Consider the following 23,055-nt stretch of genomic DNA (forward strand, 5'->3'; position numbering starts at 1 on the left):
TTAAAGTGTTATAGCCTACATATTTGATATGGAAGTGATTATCGTATCGTATTTATTATAATCTCTCTAGCAATATAAAAAAAGATGAACTAGTCCAGGTTTTAGCTGAAAAGTCATTATGACGACAGACGACATTTCAAAGTGGAAATGTGGAAGCTCTACTAGGTCTATTATTATTAATAATAATTATTATTATAATAATTTCAAAGAGGGAATATGACGTGGGGCAATAAATTATAGAAATATATTTCTCTCTCTTCATTTGTATCGTGTTACAACAACGCATGCGCACGCCCAGGTATGAAGCGACTTGTCATGAACGAGAACGCTCGCCTGGAAAACATGTGTAGGAAGAGTGTGAATCACAGTTTCACATTCACGCAGACTCTCTTTAGGCATCTTTTCAAACGCGTGGAATAACACGCAACAGCCCCTTAATTATATATTCCTGGACTTTCCGTATTTCCAAAAGTAATTCAGAGTATTTCATGGATCTGACACTTTGGGAAAAGTCAGTTTGTTCTTTTTGAATAACGTACAGTGATTGTAAAGAGGTAGGTGGCTCTTCTTCTCTATCTATTATTAATATAGTCATGTATTTGGTTATGACTTATGTTTCAGTGCCATGTGGCATTTACAGTACAGTAAAACATGAACCCTCTTCTAAGAGAAAACGGAGATTGAGGAAGTTTGCGCTTAGTCACAAAAGCGTATGATGTTTTTTTTCTAATGAAGATTGTTTACTGATCATACGTATTAATAAAGATTCGCATTGTAAGATTTATCTAATGTATTCTCCTATTTTACATGTATTAAGTTATAGTTCATTATCTAATCTTCTCTCTCTCTCATACACACACATTTATTAATCTACAAATTTGTCTGTATTGAACTGGGAGGCTGTCAAATTATATTCTTTCAGTGTATTTATTTTATAACATATATTTGAAAAGCAGTTACATTACATCCTTTTTAACACATTCCATAATTGTTGAATTATTAGGAATTTACAATGAATCCCATTACTCTGGCAATACTGTTTCCAGTCTTAGAAATGACTGCGCCTTAGTGGCAAAGTACTACACTATACCATTTTTAAATAAAAAGACATATCCACTGTCATTCCATTTAGTGCTGTATCTTTACAGCTCCTAAAAATATCTTGTACAGCCAACAATTAAAAAAAACCTCAGCCTGCGTTACAAAACAGAGATAATAGCAGCTCTTTCCCAGTGCATACTTAAAGGCTTCCTTCTCACCAGTCTGGACTTGTTTTGCTCATGCAGAAACTACAGTAAATGAGGCAGCAATTATTTCAGGGCTCAGGCAAACAGGACTACAGTTTACCCACCCTTATTTATCCATTACAACTGTATTCACCATTGGAATGGTCAAGGACAAATAAGAATGTTCAAGGAGAAAATGTAACAACATTTTTTTTTTAAAAACTACTTTCCGCCAAGTCAAAAATAGTGTGGCCTAACCAGGAATCATGTGACAAGACCATATTCAATATTTATTTATTTAAATATCCCATATTTAGATTTTTAAATTTTTATACGTTTTGTTCAGGTCAAATGATATTTGCTTAATATATATGTTTGAGTCAACTTTTTGAGTCATGAATTAACTTTCTTTCTTTTTGAAATACAAATTAAGTACACTCGCATGCATTCACAGTGCAAGTAGTGGTTACACCACATTTTATAGTTTGAACCATAAGAAGACTTTATTATAAAGTATTATTAGAGCCATATCTCAGTTTGGCTTTTCATCCTACTGATGACTCTACAACATTCAGGGGGATTTTTTTCCTAAGGAACCAAATAGTCCCTTGAGAGGAAAGGTTTAATATATCACTCTTTTAATATAGTTTTTACCCATATGTTCTTTATCTTCAAAGTAATGTCAAAATTATAATAATACTTATTTATATTTTGCAAAAAATACTTTACTTTTATGCATTTTGGCATAAAACCTTTATTAAAAAGCCACTTACATTGCATTCAAAGTATTTACCTTTTAGCAGTTCTTTTATCTAGTTTGTAACATAAAGTTTTGGAAAAAAGTATCTGTCCTTTCCTAAATTTTAACAGTGGAGGCGTGTGTGTCCGTGGGTAGGAATGCCCAGTGGAATATGTAAGCCTCTGTTGCCATAGCAGCCATTGGCTCTTGCCAAAAAGTATTCCACACTGGCCCACACAGTCAACCTGCTACCCAACCTCACTCAACTAGCGAACAAGTTACTTTAGAGTCAGCTTTAGAGACTAGAGAGTGTTCATCATATAATATGTATCAAATAATGCATTTTTATTTTTTAAATAGAACTGATTGACGTCATGATAAACTACCTTTATTACACAAATACTTCTCGAAAATGTAATTCTCAGTTCTTCTTCACCTTGCATCACATTTGGTATAAATGATGCTCTGTTGTGTCGTCTTTTTGAACAATGCAAGTGCTTTTTGAATGATCTGTGTGAATGCAGAACAAAAACAGTAGAGATGTGGTATTAGTCAGACTGTGACACACGGTTCTCACATGGCCAGGAGAAAGACATAGTCAGTGAGGGAGTTTCCCGAAGCCATTCAAAAACAACGGTCAGAAGGAATAAGAAGGCACATGATTGTGTGAAAATAGCCATTCTAGGAAAAACAGTGACAAAATGTACGAGAAACACACAAGATAAAACAAAGATGTGTACATGAATAGTTTACTGTAAGACAGGTCTCAGTCACTGACTTCCTTTCTCAGAACTTCCTTCCTTTTTTTTGTCAAGTGCCAATTTGAACATCCACAAAAGAGGAAAAACAGAGATTCATTGTCAAAGGAGTTGAAATCTATCTGTCTTTCAGAAGATGCAGGGTGACCCTGTGTACGACTATCCTGACTCTCGGCCCGTGGGGGACAGACGGGCATGTCCACAGAAAGGATCCCTGAGGAGCATTAGTGTCCTGGACCGGCTCTTGCTGACGCACCCTGTGTGGCTCCAGCTCTCCGGTAACTCGGCTACAGCTTTACACATCCTGCGGCGTGAGCCCCCTGGGGTGAGCAGCACATTCGGACCGCCATCTGCTTTGAAAATAGACAGTTAGCCTACAATCAAACTTTAACTACATTCTTGGAAACTTTTGTTACCTTGCAGACCTTCCTGGTGCGTAAGTCCAGTACATCACAGAAAAAAATGCTGTGCGTCCGGCTGGCAGATGACAGCATGCCGTCCTTCTTTAAACAGGTTGTCATCCGAGAAGAGGACTCCGGTGAGTTTGTAGAAATAAATTAAGATTGTCACCTTGAATGTATTTTCAAGTAAGCAATAAAGCTTGTTGAAAGCTTTACATTTTTAAAATGAATATGAGTAGGCCATACTATTCTGTTATTTTCAATTAAATTTTATGTCAGCATTAGTAAAATTCACTATCAGTTTTTGAAACATTTACACTATAGTGTATTAGTGATTCTACTGGAAAATTTCAATAACATCTGGAAATCAGGAGAATTACCATATTATTGGAAAGAGGCAATAGTTATACCAATACCTAAACCTGGAAAAGACCATACTGATTCAAATAATTATCGTCCAATAGCACTAACTAGTTGTTTATGCAAAACCATGGAAAGAATGATAAATGACCGGCTGGTGTGGATCTTGGAAAAAGATCAAAAGATCAGTAAATATCAATGTGGATTTAGATGAGGAAAAAGTACTCTTGATCATCTTATAAGATTAGAATCTTTTGTACGAGATGGTTTTATTAAAAAAGAACATGTAGTAGCGGTATTTTTTGATTTAGAAAAAGCCTATGATACTACATGGAGGTATGGTATTTTAAAAGATTTGTACGATATGGGCTTCAGAGGATATTTACCCATTTTTATTTCTAATTTTTTATCTAATAGAGTTTTTCGTGTTCGCGTAAGAAATATATTATCTGACTTGCATGTACAAGAATCAGGAGTGCCTCAAGGAAGTATACTTTCAGTTACTCTTTTTAGTATTAAAATGAACAGTATTGTAAGTGTTATGGGGTCTAATATATTTTGTAGTTTATATGTAGATGATGTGTGTATTTGTTATAAAGGAAGAAATATGAACGTAATCGAAAGACAAATACAAATATGTATAAATAAAATGTATGACTGGTCAGTAAAAAATGCCTTTAAATTTTCTAAATCAAAAACTTTATGTATGCATTTTTGCCTTTTGCTGTCTATGCACTTAGATCCAGAGCTTTTTTTAGAAAGAGAACCTATTAAAGTCATAAAAGAGACAAAATTTCTAGGAATTAATTTTGATAACAAACTATCCTTTATTCCTCATATTAAAATGTTGCGAAATAGATGTTTTAAAGCAATTGATATTATAAAAGTGCTAGCAAGGATTAAATGGGGAGCCGATTATGAAGTTCTCTTGAGACTTCATAGGACACTTGTTCGATCAAAAATGGACTATGGGAGTATTGTTTATGGATCTGCTAGGAAGTCATACATCAAAATGCTGGACACAGTACATCATACAGGATTGAGACTTGCCTTAGGAGCATTTAGGACTTCCCCAATACAGAGCTTGTATACAGAAGCAAGAGAACCATCGTTATATAACAGAAGACTGAAATTGGCTCTCAACTATGTAGTTAAGCTAAAAGCCAATGAAAGTAACCCAGCATATCCTTCAGTTTTTCATCCTCAGTATTCACATTTGTATGAAGCCAGACCCACATACATCAGTCCTTTTGGAATTCGTATAAAATCACACTTGGAAAATATGGACATTAATTTGGATATCCTTACATCGACGCATCTGTGTCCTATACCGCCTTGGAATATTAAAAAACCCATCATCATGATGAACCTGGCTCAGTATATAAAAAACATAAATCATCCAAATGTCTATCAGGAGGAATTTTTGGATATAAGGCACAGCTTACCAACTCATGTACCTGTGTACACAGATGGATCAAAGTCAGACAGTCGGGTATCTGCTGCAGTAGTGATTGGGTCAAAACGCTATGGCAGGTGTATCTCTGGACAAAGTTCAATCTTCACAGCTGAAGCATGTGCATTACTTCTAGCTCTTGAAAAAATTGAGAAGGAACAACAACGTAACTTTTTAATTTGCACAGATTCTAAATCCTGCCTACAAGCACTTGATTCTTTGAAAACTGAACATCCTATAATTACCAGCTTAATAGGAAAAGTGGACTCTTTAAAGAAACAAGATATTAATATTGTTTTTTGTTGGATACCAGGCCATATGGGTTTGACTGGTAACGAACAAGCAGATAAAGCAGCAAAGGAAGCACTTCAGTTGGAAATGACAGAATGTAAAATACCAGCATCTGACGTTAAACCCATATTGAACCTGTACATTTACAAGACATGGCAAATGGAATGGAATGAATGTGTTATTAGTTATTATTTTGAAAATAGATATGACCAGGTTGTATATGCGAGATGCCGAATTGGACAGATTCAAGACTCACTCATTCCTATTTATTGAACGGGGAAGAGAAACCGGTTTGTGATCTGTGTAAGAATTTCACGAGTGTAAAACATATTTTAATAGAATGTCCTTTTTTAAATAATACTAGAGAACGGTTTTATTCAGAAAGCACATTAATGGACATTTTTAAAAAGGTTTCTCCTGGAGTAATTTTAGAATTCCTGTCAAATATTAAATTGAAAGATTCTATGTAATTGGTGTTATTATTGCTGTTGCTGTTATTGGTATATATAACTGGTTTTGTACAGTGATTGTTTTTAGGACAAAATTGTTAAATTATTGTAAACAATGTATTGAAGTGATACTGTTGATTGCCATGAATATAGCCATTGCTGCTGATATGGCATTAAATCATAAATAAATAAATAAATGTCAGCATTAGTCATCGACTTTTGGTGACTAAACCATTTCCTTTTTATTAACAGCCTTCTCTTTGGAAAGCTCAGCTATCAGTTTCCCAGATCTGTGCAGACTCATTGCCTTCTACTGTGTCAGTCGGTATGGATTAGTATTTACTATGTTCTATCTACAACAACAGCAAGACACTCCCTAAATGTGATATTTCTATTCCATTATTCTTTATCTGTATTTTAGGGATGTGCTTCCTTTCACTCTGGAGCTGCCTGAAGCAATAGCCAAGGCTTCCTCACACAAACAGTTGGAGTCAATCTCTCATATGGGTGTGGGTAGGTACAAGTTTGATTGATTGATCTGTTGAAATGAATTGAAGGCGCCTTTCTGTCAGGCATTTTATGGATTCTCATGCTACACCAATCCTAGAATTATAGATAGAGCATAGATTCTTGTATACTTTTTTTTGTATTGTACAAAAAAGCATACAGTGCAGAAATAAAGTGGCAAAAGAAAAAAGAAATTAATACTTTTATTCAGCAAGGATGCATTCAATTGATCAAAGGTGACATGTTTAATGTAACAAAAGATTTCTATAAAAAAAAATGCTGTTCTTTTGAACTTTCTATTCTGCAATACTGTTTACACAAAAATATTAAGCATTATAATAATGTTTCTTGAGCACCAAATCAGCATATTAGAATGATTTCTGAAGGATCATGTGACACTGAAGACCGATATAGAATATATATATTCATGGTATGGCTGATAACATAAATGGCCGATTTGAAAATTCTATATGATTTTGTGAAAATAAATTACATTTTAAGATTTTGAGTAAAGTAAAGTACATATTACTTTAAATATTTAAGTTTAATCTAAAAGTTAAAACAAAAGTGGAAATGTAATTTTAATTTTATTAATTATCAGTCACTATATGCAATAACTGATACGATAATGTATTGTTCACAAAAGATTTTAGAGTTCATAAATATCAGCTAATATGCATCATAAAACATGTTCATCGTGATGTATTCCACAGAGTTCTGGAGTTCCCACTTAAATGTCCGGGGTCCTCGTAATGAACCTCCTGCCGCTGACAAACTCTTTCCCCCAATGCCAAGCCCAGAAGACTGCTCAACGCCCATCAACCTAAACCCCACCCCATTCCAGGAGCTTTGTCCAATCCAAACACGGAGTCCCTGTGAGCTGAATTACGGGGGAGGCAAAGGTTTGTGTTTTGTCAACCCCCTCTTCCTACAAGACTACCCTGGTCGCAACGCCATGCGCAGACGTCATCATTTCAAAACCAGCATAAAGGTTCGAGTCTCCACTGAAAATTCCAGCCCCCTGTCACCACCTGTCATCCCACCACCTCCACCACCGTTACTGGCTAAAGCCAAATGCAAAGCGAGATTAATAGCTGCAAAACAGATGACCCCACCTGTTGCAGTTCAGGCTGGTGAGGAAGCTATCAAGAATACTGAGCAGGAAGCCACAGACTATATGAAACCTTGTGTAGCATCTCAGAAGAAGACCATGGTCAGCCCTATTCTTTCTCCCACTGCTGAAGAAGACGACTATCAGATGCCCAAGACTCTTCAGAAGGTACTGAGACATTTTAGCACCGATTTTACGGAACATTTTAGTTTGGTTGATGTGTTTATCACTGTCTTTTTGCGCTTTTAGGCCCAGGCGAAAATCCTGGAGCAGAAAGTACTGGAAGAAGACGAGGATGATGAGGAAGGGCTTGTTCTGGAACAGCGACATGCTCCGTCCCTTAGTGAGCTGGACAGCAGCAGTTCGCTTAGCAGCCTCGACGAGGCCGAGGAGAGTCCCGAGCGTCCTCCCCTTGTACGGGGCACTAGCAACCCTGTCACGCCGCCTCCCAGGAAGTCCATGTCCGCCCTACGCAAGATGAGCGCCGCCTTCATATCCTTTTTCGCCCCAGAGAAGCGAGTTGCGCGGATGGTGGAGGACCTGTCTCGTGATCGCCGCATGGCGTTTGGAGCTCTGGTTCAGGACTTCCTGAGGCAGCAGAGAGAAGCGCTGAAGCCCCAGGGCTTGACCTCTGCTGTACAGCTGCTGCAGGATTTGCGTCTCTTCATCACTCAGGCCAAAACGTTCCTTCTGGAGTGTGGAGAGCTTGAACCTCCAATAGAAACTCTTCTGACAGAGAACGAGAAAGGTATTTAAATCAGTGATTTAATGTAATCATTTTGTCCGTATCATTCAAACAAGTTAAATGGTGAAATACCACCGTATTTTCCTTTTGTGCAGACCAAGCGCTGGAGAAAGCCATGTTCCGCTGTGTGCTGAAGCCTCTGAAGCCTCAAATTGATGCTGCTCTACAGACCCTGCACAAAAAAGATGGTTCCTTCCAGAGAATGATGGACAGCTTGCAAAGAGCCAAAGGAGCCTCACCGCAGAAGCTCTTTGGGGTTCAGATGGCCGTTCCTGACGCCCAGGGCATTGAGAAAATTAAGCACAAGTTGACTCTAATGCAGCGGGCTTACTCGCCCATTGACAAAGTGCTGCTACTCCTGCAGATTTGCAAACTCATTTACAAAGCCATGAAAAACAAATCAGGTAATGAAGTTCTTAAATAACATTGGTTTATTTTATACATGTAGATTTATTTGTGCACATACTCTCGCTTTAAAAGTTTGGGGTCAGTAAGTTATTTTTAATGTTTTTGAGTCTCTAATGCTCACCAGGGGTGCATTTATTTGATCAAATACAGTAAAAAAAAATAATATTGGGAAATATTATTAACATTTAGGATAGTTTTCTATTTTATTATTGAAATGTAATTTATTCCTGTGATGATCCAGCTGATTTTTCAGCATCCTTATTCCAGTCTTGAGTGTCACATGATCCTTCAGAAATCATTCAAATTTGCTGATTTGCTGCTCAAAAACATTTCTTATTATTATCAACATTGAAAACAGTGGTGCTGCTAAGTATTTTTGTGGAGCCAATGCTACATTTTTTTCAGGATTCTTTGAGGAATATAAAGTTCAAAAGACTAGCATTTATTTAATCCTCATCCCTCCCTCGCGCTTTGTAACAAATTCTTCCCTCGTGGGTCAAAATGACCCGAAGCCCTAAAATTATACTTTTTTTTGTGCCCTGAAAGTGTTATTTAATTTAATTTTGATAATATTTTTTCTATTTTTTAATGCAATTTCTTTGGAGATTTATTATTTTGTTTACCTTTAAATTGCTAGATTTTATCAATAAATAATAATTTCTTGCAAATGCATTCTTTCAAATTAAATTCAAAATACCTCACAATTTCATGCATAACCCTTTTAATTCAGCTCAAAATATCTTACATTGGGTGACTTTGCTGACCTCTTGCAAAAAAAAAATATATATATAACATATTTCATGACTCTTGCCACTAGATCGCAGAGCACTCTTAAATTCAGTTTTCTCCAGTATGCATTTAGATAAACATCTAGATATTTTTTTTTTATATATATATAATTTTGAGCAGTTTTTCGGTGTACTGAAGCATTCCATTCATTCCTATGGGGGTCAAATTGACCCGCAAGGGAAGGATTTGTTACTTTTTTTAATTTCAAGCACAAAACTCCTCGAATCCAGTCCATTTTTTGTGTATTTGTGGTTCAAGTGCGACAAAAGTCCTAGGGTCTTGGACCACTCCGATGAACACAAAATTTAAAAAAAAATTGTTTTAGGTCGAAATGACCCGATGGAAGGATGAAAATAGAAATCTTTTGTTAGATTATAAATGTCTTTACTGTCACGATTGATCAGTGTAATGAGTCCTTGCTATCTGTATCCCTAAAAACAGGTCAGGAATTTGGAGCGGATGACTTCCTGCCTGCTCTCTCCTACGTGATGGTGTTGTGCAATATGCCAGAGATCTCTCTGGAGGTGGAGTATATGATGGAGCTTTTGGAAAGCTCTTGGCTTACAGGAGAAGGTATGGATAAATACGTTGGAATCTTTAGCTCCACAACTAATCAATACATGAATACCTACCTACGTTGTTACTATGGTACATTTTCAAACTCGTTTTCGTGTAAAGCGACTTTGAACTGTATAAATAACAAAAAAATTCAATTTATATCATATATAATAATAGTTATTATTATTCTCTTGAAGGGGGTTACTATCTGACAAGTCTCTATGCCAGTCTGAGTCTGATTCAGAGTCAGCCAGAGGACGTGCCATCCAGCGGCCTCACAAACCAGGCCAGAGAGTCTCTGAAAGAATGGAGTCGACGTCGGAGCAACGAAACCACAAATCAGAAAGACAACAAATTGCACCAGGTCAGATATACTGGTTGAACAAATCTGAATCGTCATTGTAGTTGGTTACTGATTCCAAAAATTTGTAATTATAACGTAATCCATTACATTACACCTTTAAGGTAAAATGACTATTACTTTTGACCTAACTCGTTTATCACATTGATTTGAATAGGATAATCTTGTACCATAATGATATAAAAATACAATGAGAAATAAAATATATTCCATTCTTTCTTATCGACAACATGAAGTGCGCTAAATATTACATTACTTCAGGGTTTCCCAGACTGGAATTTGTACATTTTATTGTGTCTGAAAGACAAAAGCCTTCCAAAGACTGTAATACATGGTTAAATGACTCAATGAGTGATAATTCAAATAATAATGTGTTTGTCAGGAGCTGTTTAAAAAATGCAATGTTGAGAAAACACTTCTTAAAAGTGGAATGATTTGTGTAAATCTGTTGTGTGGCCATGATAGTCACATGGTATGCGTGTGCAATTCCACAAACCTGGAAGACCTTCGAACTTATAAGCAGTAGGCTTTTTGGAAAGGAATCAATTAATTATTAATAATTTACTGCCATTGTAACCAATAAAAAAAGTAACTGTAATCTGATTATGAGTATTTTAAAATGTAATGTAATCTAAGTACTTAGTACTTTTGGAATCTGTTTACATAATCCAGATTACATGTAATCAGTTACTACCCAGCACTGTGAATCGTGTTGTTTGTATTCCACAGAGATTTATAAAGGTGCTGTTTCAAGACGGTGACCGCAGCATGATGAAAACTCTAATGTGGAAGACTGCCCTCGACGGTGAGGCTATGGCTCAGCTCTGTGCTTTGAAGTTTGGGGTGGACCGGCCAGAGTATTACAGCCTGTACTGGAGGAAAGACGGGGAGTTAACACCTCTCCCATCTAACGCCCAGATTCAAGACCTGCAGAGCATGGGCGCGAGTATGGTTCCCCTTATTTACCAGGAGTCCAATCAGGATGAAAGGTCCCAGAAGCTGAACAGAGGGGGCGCGGTGGATCTCACAGAGGAGGCTTCATAATATGAGACTTTTTGTCGGATGCTACATGTAGGTCAAAGCAATTCTGTGTTTTATACAGCATGCCTGGTTTCTCACATAAAAATCATAATAATAATATGCTTGTAATGGAGCTCAAATTATTTGAGCTGTATTTTCACTGAATTAATTAAATTTTGACTGCAAGATTACACTCTTAAAAATAAAGGTTCTTTATTGGCATCTATGGTTCCAAGAATAACCTTCAACATTCACTGAACCTTTTCATTGCGCAATATGTTCTTTAGATTATTAAAATATTCTTCACAAAAAGAAATATATATATATTTTTAGAACTGCTGACTGAAAGATTCTTTGGGAAGCCAAAATCGATCTTCTAAGGTATTGCAGCAAAATCCCTCATTTGAAACTTCCATTTTTAAGAGTGTAGATTGTAAGATGCAAAATCAGCCTATTTTTGTGTCCATTACTGGTAGTTATGGATAGTGTTCTGCTGGTGTTGTGTGAGATTTTGTTGGCATTTAAATTGCAACGAGGCATTTCCTCTTGTTGTATTATTTTGAATGTTCTTATAGTTTGGTTATTAATGACTGGATTCATTACTCCAACTTTCAGTTCTTAATTTTTCTTTCCTTTTAGTCTTTTCTAATGTAAAATCTGTGTGGGTAATTAACCAGTTATGGAAATTTCTCATTTTATGAGATGGTCAGTATTGAGTTATATATCTTATTGTTCACCTTGTATCATGTTAATATTTATATGAAATGCATTGCACACATGTTTTGGTATTTTGAAAGTAAACAACAATACAATATCTTTGTAAATAATTGGTTTTATTTGGTATGGACTGTTGGTGTTCATAGCCCACACTGAACACTTTGCCACTTTGAGGAACTGAAAATACTGTAAACAATGAGGAATTTGTTTTCTTAAGAACGAATGCTACCATTTCTCCTAGATATCAGTGAATCAGCATATGAACTATACACTAGATATGATTTGAAGTTAGCGCAAAGCATGTTTCTATTTTAAAGTAAGTTGAGAAAGTGTGTTACGTGTTGTGATTACATAAGCCCCACCCTCACACAGCAAGTTCACTCTTGTCGGTGCTTTCACATGCCTATGTGGGAAGCGTGGGTTGCGGTCTGATTTGAAGCAAGAACAGAACTTTCTAATTAAAACTCTTATCAGAGTTGCCTTTGTTTAGAAGTGAATAGACAAAATAGAAAGAAAATGGTGGTAAGGTAAAGAGCTTGGGGTTATGTTCCTGTTTTTAAGTGCGGTTCTTCCTTCCTCCTACATGTCAATGGTTTTATAATCATTACCAGTCCCTTCCTAGTGCACTCTGCAGCCTTATTTTTTTTCGTTTCCGAAAGTTGCTGTGACTCAGTGTGGCCCGATATTCGTCTGAGAGGATGTCTCCCACAGCACTGTGTCCTCTCAGCACCAGCAGGTGGAATCCGTGAGGGTCATTTCCAGCAGCTGGCCCTCTACCTCCTCGGCATCATCTGGGAAGCGTTCAACGAAGGACTGGATAAGCCCTTCAGCGCTACCTTCATACTCAACCAGCTTCACAGCATCATCTACAACACAAACGGCAGCACATTATTCCTCTTTATGTATACGTGTAACTGTGTTTCAGTCTCTGATCATACAAGAATTACAATTTTTAGTATATGGCTGAAGGAAGGAGGCTGAACACAAACCTTTGATGTAGGTATTGGCCTGGACAAACATCTTACGAGCTTCCTTACGGAGCAGGATCGTCTCTCTGAGGCGCAGGAAATCGTGGGTGCCGTCAGCAGTCACAGCAGAGTAGCCTTCATACAGAGCCCTTCCTCCCTCCACATCGGCTGTCGACTTATGCACCTTTAGAAAAAATTCAATCATCATGGCTACATGCAGAATTTTGACGCTCGCTTCTGAAAAATAAAAACTTTTATTTCTAAATATCTACAGTCAAACCAAAATGTATTCAGACACCTTCAACATTTCTCACATTATCACAGTTTATTCGCTATAGTTTAGAAAATGGTTATAAAATATGACAAGAACTCAGAGTTAAACTGTGTCAGAACAAATTCATCTTGATAATGTCAGATAACTTTGATAGAATGGTATGTAATGGATTACAATCAACCAATCAGCTGTCGGCTGTTAAATTTAAGTACACAATTGATAATACCGATATAGGTCAACCAATTACCAAGCAATGCTTCATTTTGTTCAGTCTGTGGCGTAAAAGGTCGCATTATCAACTAAAGAAAAAATACTTAAGCAAGTGTTTGAATAATTTTGGTCCCAAATTTTTATTAATTTTACTGGTAGTCAACTGTATGAAGAATTTTTGGGTATAATATGTCACAGTTTACTTTATTTTGCTATCCTCACTTACATAAATTAACTATAGTGTACTGCACCCACTAGTAAAAACTTATCAAATTATATCTGGTGTCTGAATAATTTTTTGTTTGACTGTATATTTACAATATTATATTCTGTATCTCACTAACATGCAATGTCATGTGGTCATACTTCTGTTGCATAATGTGTTTGGTCTCACATACTATTTTTTATAACAGGTAGTGCATGCAGTGCAGTATTCAGTTAGTTCCGTTTGAACAGTAAAATGGCTGTACCTGCAGTTTACAGAGGAACCTCTGGATGGCGCTCTTTCCCACTGTGTTGATCTTGCTGCGGTCGATGGTTATGACAGCATCTGGTCGTCCATCTGTCCCAGTGCATTCCTTCAGACCAACCAGCCCCTCTCCAGCCTCCAGCAGAACCCGCAAAATCACAAACCGGGCCTGCATGTGTGCCTACGACAGCGAAATGCCAGGATAATGTCAACACGAGAAGATAATCAAGCAAAAGAGAAATGTTTTCTGGACAGGCACACATCTGAATCTCACCTGTCTCCAGCTCTTGCTCTCTGGCGTGTAGAACTCCAGTCCTAGCAGGCCGGCACGCACCATGGTCAGCCAGTTGACATACACCACCTCCTCTGCATCCTCCCCTTCATGCCCAAAAATACTGCCCCACACACACACAAATTGCTTAGCATTCATATCTGAGTGATCCACGCAGAAGTGACTGAACGTTCAGTGACTCACCTGAGCACCTGTTTGTTGAGACACAGGTAGAGACCAACACACTCAGCCCGACACTCCTCATAGGACGAGGCGATGGTGGAAAACTTGCTGTCCCATGTCTCGCTGCCCTTGTACCAGCTTGAGATCTGAAAGCCGAAAGTTCCATTTCATGACTGTGATTGGCAATGCACAGTTTATAAAGAGGGTAAAGCACAGTGGAATCCAGTAATGAACAGGACAGCAAGGAAAACAACTCACCGGCTCCCCAGTTTCTGGATTACGAACAGCAGTTTGATCAAAGTTAAATTTTCCCTTATCATCCTGTTTCAATACAAACATATAAGATAAAGAAACTGTAAAACATTTGTATGCATGAAATGTTCTGGGTTCAATACAATTATGCTATATTGAGAGTTTAAGCTCCAATAGCAAATGCTCTGCTAAAAAGACAATTTAGACAACTTCATTTCTAAACAGAAGAATTACTGCAAGTGCTTTGACAAAAGAAAAAACATTTACTGTATGGAGAACTATAAATGCCACTGAAATTTAAATTATATATATATAGCATTCAAAAGTTTGGGATCAATACAAATGTTTTAAATGTCTCAAAAGAAGTATCTTATGTAATATTGTGAAATATTATTACAATTTAAAAGAACTGGTTTATATTCAAATATATTTTGAAATGTGAGCTTCAAATGAAACCTTATTGTAAAGTGTTACCCATTTGTTTGAAATATAAATCTTTTGTCTTTACCGTCACTTTTGATCTTTAATCTTTAGACTCGGCATGCATATACCAAACCATACATAAATAAATCTTAAACAGAAGAATTTTTTAGTGCATAAACCCCACAAGTCACATATATACAGCAACATGTTGATCTGCTTGTGCTTCTCTACCTGAACAAAGAGCTTCCCGCTGCCATGACCCAGCAGCTCATGGAGTCCAACCTGCACCTCAAAAGAAGGCCCTTTCCATTTGATGTACAGGTCCTACAAGTATAAATACACACAGGAAGAGAAATGACCACTCTGAGCCTCTACTGCAACATGTTTGATTCATTAGGCTATGGCTTGGTTTCACAAACTTTCAGTTAAAACATGCATTTAATTCTGGGACTCAAGCCTTGTCTGTGAAACCGGGGGTATGGGTGCCCAATCCTGTTCGTGGAGATCTACCTACCTGCAGAGATCAGATCTAACCCTGATCGGACAAACAAACAAAGTTGCTAACTGTCTTACTATGACAGCTGTCAGTGTAAAAACCTTGTCCCAAGTTGTTTTTGATCAATTTTGGACACAGAAGGAGCACCTCTTGTCAGAGGCATCCAAGTAGGACTTAAATATGCCATGGAGGGATATATCAAATATTTTTAAATAAATATGGTGGGTAACAGGATTCATTTGGAAGCGAGGGTTTAAAGATCACAATGCAAGCGGGAGAAGCCTCATGTTACAGTCGACACGATCGCAGATGACAACACTGTTCATGTACTGCAGGGTAAGATCATATTAAACTGGTTAAATGTAAATTCATTTAGAGAGGCACTGAAATGTATACCTTCGTTTATGTGTTTTTGACCTACACTGTACGTCATGTGAGAACAGTTAGCTATTTAGGTTTGTACGTTAGCATGGACTCACTAACTTTAATTGTAACTTAATGAGAGTATGACAACGAGGATACCTGGAATCAGTGTTACAAGTACCCCAGGCACATCGTTTTACCATTTTTGTAGCATAAATACCATCAAACCAATGACAGCTTCGGATCTTCCAATGTTTCTCTATGGCGCTGAAACCTAAAGATGTCTGAGTTCCGATCCCAGTGCAACTGATACTCAACTGCCATTGGCTCATCTGCGTTCGAGGGGAGGGGCTTACCGATAGGTCAATTAGCTGATTTAAGTGCGTTTGATCAGGGTTGCAGCTGAACTTTGCAAGAAGGTCGATATCCATGAACAGGATTGAGCACGCCTGCATTAGAACCTTACAGACAGCCGTCATCAGTCTTACCTTGTCATTCTCCTCAAGAAAGGTGAGCTTGTCTTTTTGCGTGGCATACGCAACAGCCAGCACATTCCCAAGGGACACGTTCTTAAAACCTTCTGTCTGCCTGATGTCGTCATCTACAGACAGATAAATGGTTAAAACTTCATATCATAACTTCAACATTTATCAATTAAACCTGACTTCAGAGGACTCACAGTTTGGAATGTTGATTCCTGCAGGAATGCCGCTGCCGGCAAAGGTGAGTACGTCCAGTGAGGTGAAGTCTGGCTTGAGGAAGCGGTCCTTCTCAAAGGCTGGAGGCCAAGGCAGCTCTGGAAGCAAGACCTCGGCCGAGCTCACCAACTGAGCAAAGCGAGCGCTCATGGCCTTGTTCACCACGGCAACAAAACCTATTGTGCAAGATGGTAAGTGCGAAAGAGAGAGAGAGAAACAGAAGTCATAACTGGGAATCTACAACAGTTACTTGATGTTTGACCAATTTGTGTGAAATGATTTCCTGGGGGGGTTTTTTCATGTTGGTTGCACCACATGACTTTGATTTGGTGGATAAAAGTTGAGAAAATAAATCAACATTATCATAATTATCATCATCATCCTTATTATTACTATATTATTAAATAATAATAAAAATAAATTATTCCAAACTACTTAAGAATTTGTTTTTCTTCATTATAATAAAATTCATTTTAATTCAGGAATTAAAACATGTTCATCATAGACGAGGCGTATTCAAGCCATTGTATATATAAACTGCTTTTTATGTGTATTTCTGTATAAATTAAAAGATCCGGACAAGAAATTACCAAAATAATATTTGAGCTTACCTTCAAATTCACCCCTAGAGCCAAATGGATCTCTGTAGCTCTCAATAAAACCAATGTAACTGTTAAAAAAAATAATAATAAAAGGTTTGTAATAGAAATTACAAATGGGAAAGAACAATGAGTCTAGCTCAACACTGAAATCAAGTCTATATCAATAGCCCATGGCCTATTTCACAGAATTGGTAAGTTTGAGTTTACTTTGCACAAACTCTGTTTTTGAGGTTTTTAGCTGTGTTCATCGCCATGCTCTGAAGCACTCATTATTACGAGTAATCGATCACAAACCAAAACTGAACCAATCAGCTGTGAGCAAAGTGGCATATATATCTGATGTAGTAAACTCACTCCTCCTACATTCAGTATATTGCTCCAGATTAAAGCACTAGACCAGGGCTGTCCAAACTCGGTCCTGGAGGGCCGCAGTCCTGCAGAGTTTAGCTCCAGCTTGCCTCAACACACCAGCTGAAAGTTTCTAGTATGCCTAGTAAGGCCTTGATTAGCTGGTTCGGTTGTGTTTCAATGGGGTTGGAGCTAAACTCGGCAGGACAGTGGCCCTCCAGGAGCAGGATTGGACGCCCCTGCATTAGACAGTAAAAGAATTTGAGACAAAAAGCACCCGGCTTTCATCTGAGCCGATGATCTCACTTTGGGCGACCCTAGTTCAAATCCTGGCTAATGGCCCCTCCCCGATCCATTCCTATCCTCCCCTCTCTTTCTCGCTCTCTCTCACCCACTTCCTGTCCTCTCTACAATTACAAATCTGCATAAAGGCAAACATGCTGAAAAAAATAAATCAATCCGCTTTTGTTTCTAATTATTTATACCATGGTCAGCGTCTGTCTGAATATTCAAAAACGCATTCAAATTTATAAAGTTTTTAAAACAAATTTGCTTGTTTTCTTTTAAGCTCATTGTAAACCTATAAAAATTCAGTTGATTCACTTGCATTGATATAGACGTTTTCTTTCAGCAGCCATTTTTAAACTTTCTCAGCAGCAGCTGTGTTTATTCTTGCCTTGTACATGTGTCTCATAACAATCTCTGTATAAATCTTCAGCTGAGAACTAAACTGTGCTGACACTCTTGTGAGAAGTGAATCAAACTGATCCTCTCCATGTTTTATGTGTATGTCACTTTCAGGTGCACCTCGCTTCAGATTTAATCATAAACTCTGGATCAATAGAATGTTTATAACAAGCGTTGTGAAACTGCTGAATCTAAACCAGGTTGGATTTGTTTGGTCTTGTCGAAATTTTAACCTACTCTTAAACTTTTTCTTAAACGAGTTTGTTCAATTAGCTTTGTGTAAAAGGTCACAGGTCTGTTGAATATAGGTCAAGTACCTCTCCACAATAGGTCCTTTGTCTTTGATCCAAAAACGGGACCCTTCTTTATGGGCTTCGACTGAGCCATAGGTGAAACTGCGGATATACTCTTCCAGCATCTTCTTCTGGTTTTCATTGGCTGCATGAGCCTGAGACAAAAAAAAACTTTACTCAAGCTTCAAAAGGTCATGCTGTTCATTCCGCAATCCAAAAGTATCAATGATTCAGTGTTTTTCCAGGTTGAATGTTGTCATACCATGGCTTTTTCCAAGTTCTGACACACTTTCTCCATAAGAAAGGAATAATCGCCCCTCTTAACAGAGAACACAGCATCCTCGAATTCATATCTGCCACAAAAAGTTTCACCGCCCTTCTCAGCATCGCACGAGTCTGCAGATGGGAGGGAAATGAAGAAGGCGATGAGAACATTTTAGAGAGAAGGAAAAACAGCAGATGAAATCAAAAGTAATACACAACATATAAACTGGTCTTTATACTCACCCGCCTTCTCGGCAGATGCCAAACGCACTTCATAGCACCGCTTGCCATCTATTTCAGTCTTGAACAGACGGGTGTTGTAGGCACTCAGTTTCTACAAGAACAGACAGTAGTCTAAATGTGAGCGAGCATTATTGGTAAACTAGTTATATATTTCTGGTAAACAGAAATAGCTGCTGTCAGTGAGGATAAAACAAGATCAAGTTACAACATGGTTCAATTGGTTAAAATTAGCTATCATGCACAATCAATGAACAATACTTTTATAGTTTATAAATGTTAATTTACGAACTCTTGTTCATTGTTGATTCATGTTTTTTCATTGCACATTACCAGATTTTCATTTAAACAACACATATGTATGTAGAAATGAACCTGGATTAATAAACGCTGTTGAAGTATTGTTCATTGTTCGCTCATGACACCTAATGTATTCAATAATGTTAATGAAATGAACCGTATTGTAAATTATTACTCATATGCATTCCATTTATTTCATGCTTAAATTCAAAATGTATTCAACGTTTTACATTTTTGCCAGTATGCGTGTTCCCTGGGATCAAATACAGGACTTCATCTTTACAAATATGGAACATTATTTATCTTAATTATTATGCGTTAATAATGAAAAAAGATAACACTCTACCCCCCTGTTTCAAAGACGAGGCTTAAGACTAGTCCCAGACTACAATGCATGTTTGAGCTGTTTTAACTGAAAGCAACTTGCACTGTCATATCTTAAAATATGTCAGATCCCATTGTTTAGTCTCAAGACGCACACCAGTAATGTTTTTTTTCTTTCTACGGCAAGTTTATAAAAGCTACTTAAATGCCCTAATTGAGGCCTGATCCTGGCTTAATCTAAGCCCTTTCTGTGAAACCAGGCCTACATGTGTCATACACCATATTAATTCCAGTTTTAGGAACTATTGTGAATGTGCGAGGCTTCCGGTGTCAGCTGCTTCCAGTTATTTTAGCTGTACAAAAACACAAACAGTTATGCTGCTTGATGTTGCAAACTGGTGTATCATATTTATCATGGTAATTATAAAACTCACTAATTTGTAGCTCAAATCGTTTTACCAGCAGTTTTGTCATTCTTCTAGTTATCTACCAATAGCGGCTAATGAATCGGAAGTCTCACACATTCACAGAAAATATCGAAGGTGGATACCTTGGAGTCCAGAAATTTCTGGGCAAACTCTGCATCTTCTAAGCAGCAGTTCCCTGAGAAGTAAGTTGTGATCCCCTAGGAGAGAATAGTAATAGTAAAACATCAACCTGAGACTGAGCTGTGTAAAAAAAAATAAGAATCCCTTCTTTTACCTTATCACCCAGACCGAGCTGTTTCAGCTTGTCTTCTAGGGAGTAGAGGAGCTCAGAGCAGCAGCTCCACAGCGACTCTATGTCCTTAGGGCTCTCCTCAAACGCCAGGCTCTCCCACACCAAAGCCTTGAACTTATCCTGGATATAAAAAAGGCATAGTTATCAAACACTAAAACTGCTGGGATGTTACATAGAAGCATGACGGACTACAAATGGGATATATATTAAGTTGGGTATTTCACCTTTGGTAGGTTGGGGATGAATTTGGTGTCCCCAAACGACTTGTAGTTCCCCATGTTTGCATAAATCCCAGCAGCATATACGAGGAAGGCCTAGAATGAGATAGAGCGTTGTTACGACAATGAACACGGAGCAGATGTTAACTTTGGTGTTCGCAACAGGTCATTTCACTACCTGATATTCCTCTGCACTCAGTCCAGCTGCAGTCGCCGTTGCCTTCAGCTGCAGTGGCGCCTGTGCACGGAACAATTTTTGCAGCAGTACGTAGATGTTGGCAGACTCCGGAGACGTCTGGGCCAGCACAGCCAGGCCACCGTACCAGGACGCCCGAGAGAGGTAGTGTGCATACAATTGCTCTTTGGGAGACAGCAGCTTGAACGCCTCCCGGCAATCCAGAGCAGAGATCCCAATGTCATTTGGGAGGTAATACTGAGAGTCCACCATTTTAAACTTTAGGCAGCTTGATCCCTCTCCACTGAAAATTCACAAAAGGAATCAAATTAAAGGAATCACTGATGAAGGAATCACTGATTACATATCATACTATGTAAAAGAACCAAATGACCTGGTTATTATTGGGGATTCACATCATAGCTTTACATCCTGAACTTTATCTCTTTCTCTCTCTCTCTCTCTCTTTCTTTCTTTCTTTCTCTCGCTCGCTCACACATTCACACACACACACACACACACACACACACACACACACACACACACACCTAATAAGCCGATAGTTGAGTAGATTCGTTTGGATATGTACATCTCTAGACATACACAGTCAAAAGATTGTCATTAAGGCTAAAAAGTGAATCAGCACTGACACGGAGAGTTTCTCTTTCAGTTCTGGGACTTCACTGACCAGCTAATACTGTTAGCACACTTGATAGTGCAGGAAATCAAACAATGAAATCCCGCAAATCTGTGCGTGCCACGCAAACAAATATGCAATAATTTTCTATACAAATATACTATCATCTAAAATAGAGCATACGCTTTCTGTTTAAACAATATACAGTGTATTAATAACAGTATGTAACACAAGTTCTACCTGAATTGTGCGTTCACTCCTGTCAAAATGAGCACCAACGTCCGAATCTACTTCCGTTACTCATTCAATGGAATGACCCGCCCCTCAGCCAATCAGACGGTGGAGAAGATAACTGACTGGGGTGACAACCAATAGGAACAGCAGATGAAAAGAGGTTTCGATTGATCGAAAATGAAATAATAGTTTTGTAAAAAATAACAACTTTAGGAGGAGATTCTTTGTTATGTTTATTATAATTTATTCATATATTATTATACAAATGTATATATTTAATATATTTCTCGTATTAGTGGACTCAGTGCTAGCTTTTTGTTTTTAAATTAACGTGTTTATGTTCACTTAAGTGCTCAAGTGAAAATAATTTCCCAGCACTCTAAAATAAACATTATGTCAACAGGAAGTTGTCCGTCTGCATGGTCTGAACAGCATCTTGACCACCCAGGATAAATTATTTGTTTAATGTTCTGTGGTTTGCTTTCTTGACAGTCAAACTGGCAGATGAGAATAGTTCAAATAATGCAGGTGAATGGGAAAGTCCAGCCCAAATAGAGATACAACTGTTCAAATGAATCAGTAAATCAATTCACCCTTAAAACCACAATGAGTTAAGTAAAGGAACTTAATTCGTGAGTAGTGTTTTTTCCTCAAGTTTGAAATATTTTATTTTTTGGAAATTCCATAAATTTCTGTTCCCCCCACTATTCTATTATCATAACAAGTAAGTAATAATTCCCAAACATTAAAATCAGCACATTGTTTATTCTGGCCATGGGAGATTAGCACACTTCTAAGGGTGGTTATGGAGCTCATTGTGGAATCTAGGCATCAACAGGATCCCAGTGGCGCCAGATGTGAAGATAGTAAACTCTTGAACGGGTCAAGCACCTGCTGATGAACCGTCGCGTCAGCTACATTACGCAATGCAATGCCAATGGACACTTCAAAACAGAACACTCAGCTAGAGGTGTAATGCCAAATGCTCAACTTTGTAATAAAATGTAATATCTAATCATTTAAATAGTTTATTGTGATAATGTAGATGTCCTTTATCATTATAAGCAGATTAAAAAGAAAAAGATTATTTAGGTACACTGTAAAAATTAAAGGTGCCTCAAATATCCTATCGGATACTCAAGGAACTTCAAAATGTATTTTAAGTGCCTCAAAGCTCTTTCTCCTATAGTAGGGTTACTGGTGGAACCACTGACAGTCTTTACGGTTCTTGCAGGAACTTATGGGATCCCTTAAGAACTCTGTATTCAGTTCTGAGGTCCTGTAGTCACCTTTTCATTACCATGAGACCTTGAAGTGCTTTGGGGGAACTTAGAGGAACTCAAATTCTATAAAAGGGTTCTTGTAAGATCTGCAAACAGTTCAGTGGTTCCTAGAAGATCTCTTTTGTAAAAGCCAGCATCTGGTGAAACCCAGAAGTTCTGTGAGGCCATATTACGATGTACAGCCTGTTCATTATTATTATTATAATGTTGTTGTTGTTAACAATTATTAA

General features: G+C 37.7%; 2 protein-coding genes across 2 annotated transcripts; one reads left to right on the forward strand and one right to left on the reverse strand.

The window, feature by feature from the left end:
* Positions 1–290: 290 nt before the first annotated feature.
* On the forward strand, positions 291–11,997 carry rin1a (Ras and Rab interactor 1a). The gene is made up of 11 exons (XM_079835970.1): positions 291–554; positions 2,857–3,048; positions 3,147–3,261; positions 5,930–6,002; positions 6,099–6,190; positions 6,898–7,463; positions 7,545–8,043; positions 8,136–8,444; positions 9,679–9,810; positions 9,993–10,159; positions 10,886–11,997. The coding sequence occupies exons 2-11, from the start codon at positions 2,860–2,862 to the stop codon at positions 11,198–11,200; spliced, it is 2,457 nt and encodes an 818-aa protein (XP_079692096.1). The 5' UTR covers positions 291–554; positions 2,857–2,859; the 3' UTR covers positions 11,201–11,997.
* On the reverse strand, positions 11,996–21,614 carry dpp3 (dipeptidyl-peptidase 3). Its single transcript, XM_079835971.1, has 18 exons — positions 21,549–21,614; positions 20,675–20,975; positions 20,503–20,592; positions 20,261–20,398; positions 20,109–20,183; positions 18,938–19,028; positions 18,693–18,826; positions 18,455–18,585; positions 17,112–17,170; positions 16,482–16,676; positions 16,291–16,403; positions 15,175–15,267; positions 14,527–14,589; positions 14,290–14,414; positions 14,089–14,209; positions 13,816–13,995; positions 12,883–13,045; positions 11,996–12,759 (listed from the first exon to the last, which is right to left on the reverse strand). Exons 2-18 carry the CDS (start codon positions 20,942–20,944, stop codon positions 12,617–12,619), a joined length of 2,184 nt encoding a protein of 727 aa, XP_079692097.1. The 5' UTR covers positions 20,945–20,975; positions 21,549–21,614; the 3' UTR covers positions 11,996–12,616.
* Between the last annotated feature and the right edge of the window lie 1,441 nt (positions 21,615–23,055).

The sequence above is a fragment of the Gobio gobio genome (assembly GCF_949357685.1).
Source record: "Gobio gobio genome assembly, chromosome: 14".
NCBI classification, from domain to species: domain Eukaryota; kingdom Metazoa; phylum Chordata; class Actinopteri; order Cypriniformes; family Gobionidae; genus Gobio; species Gobio gobio.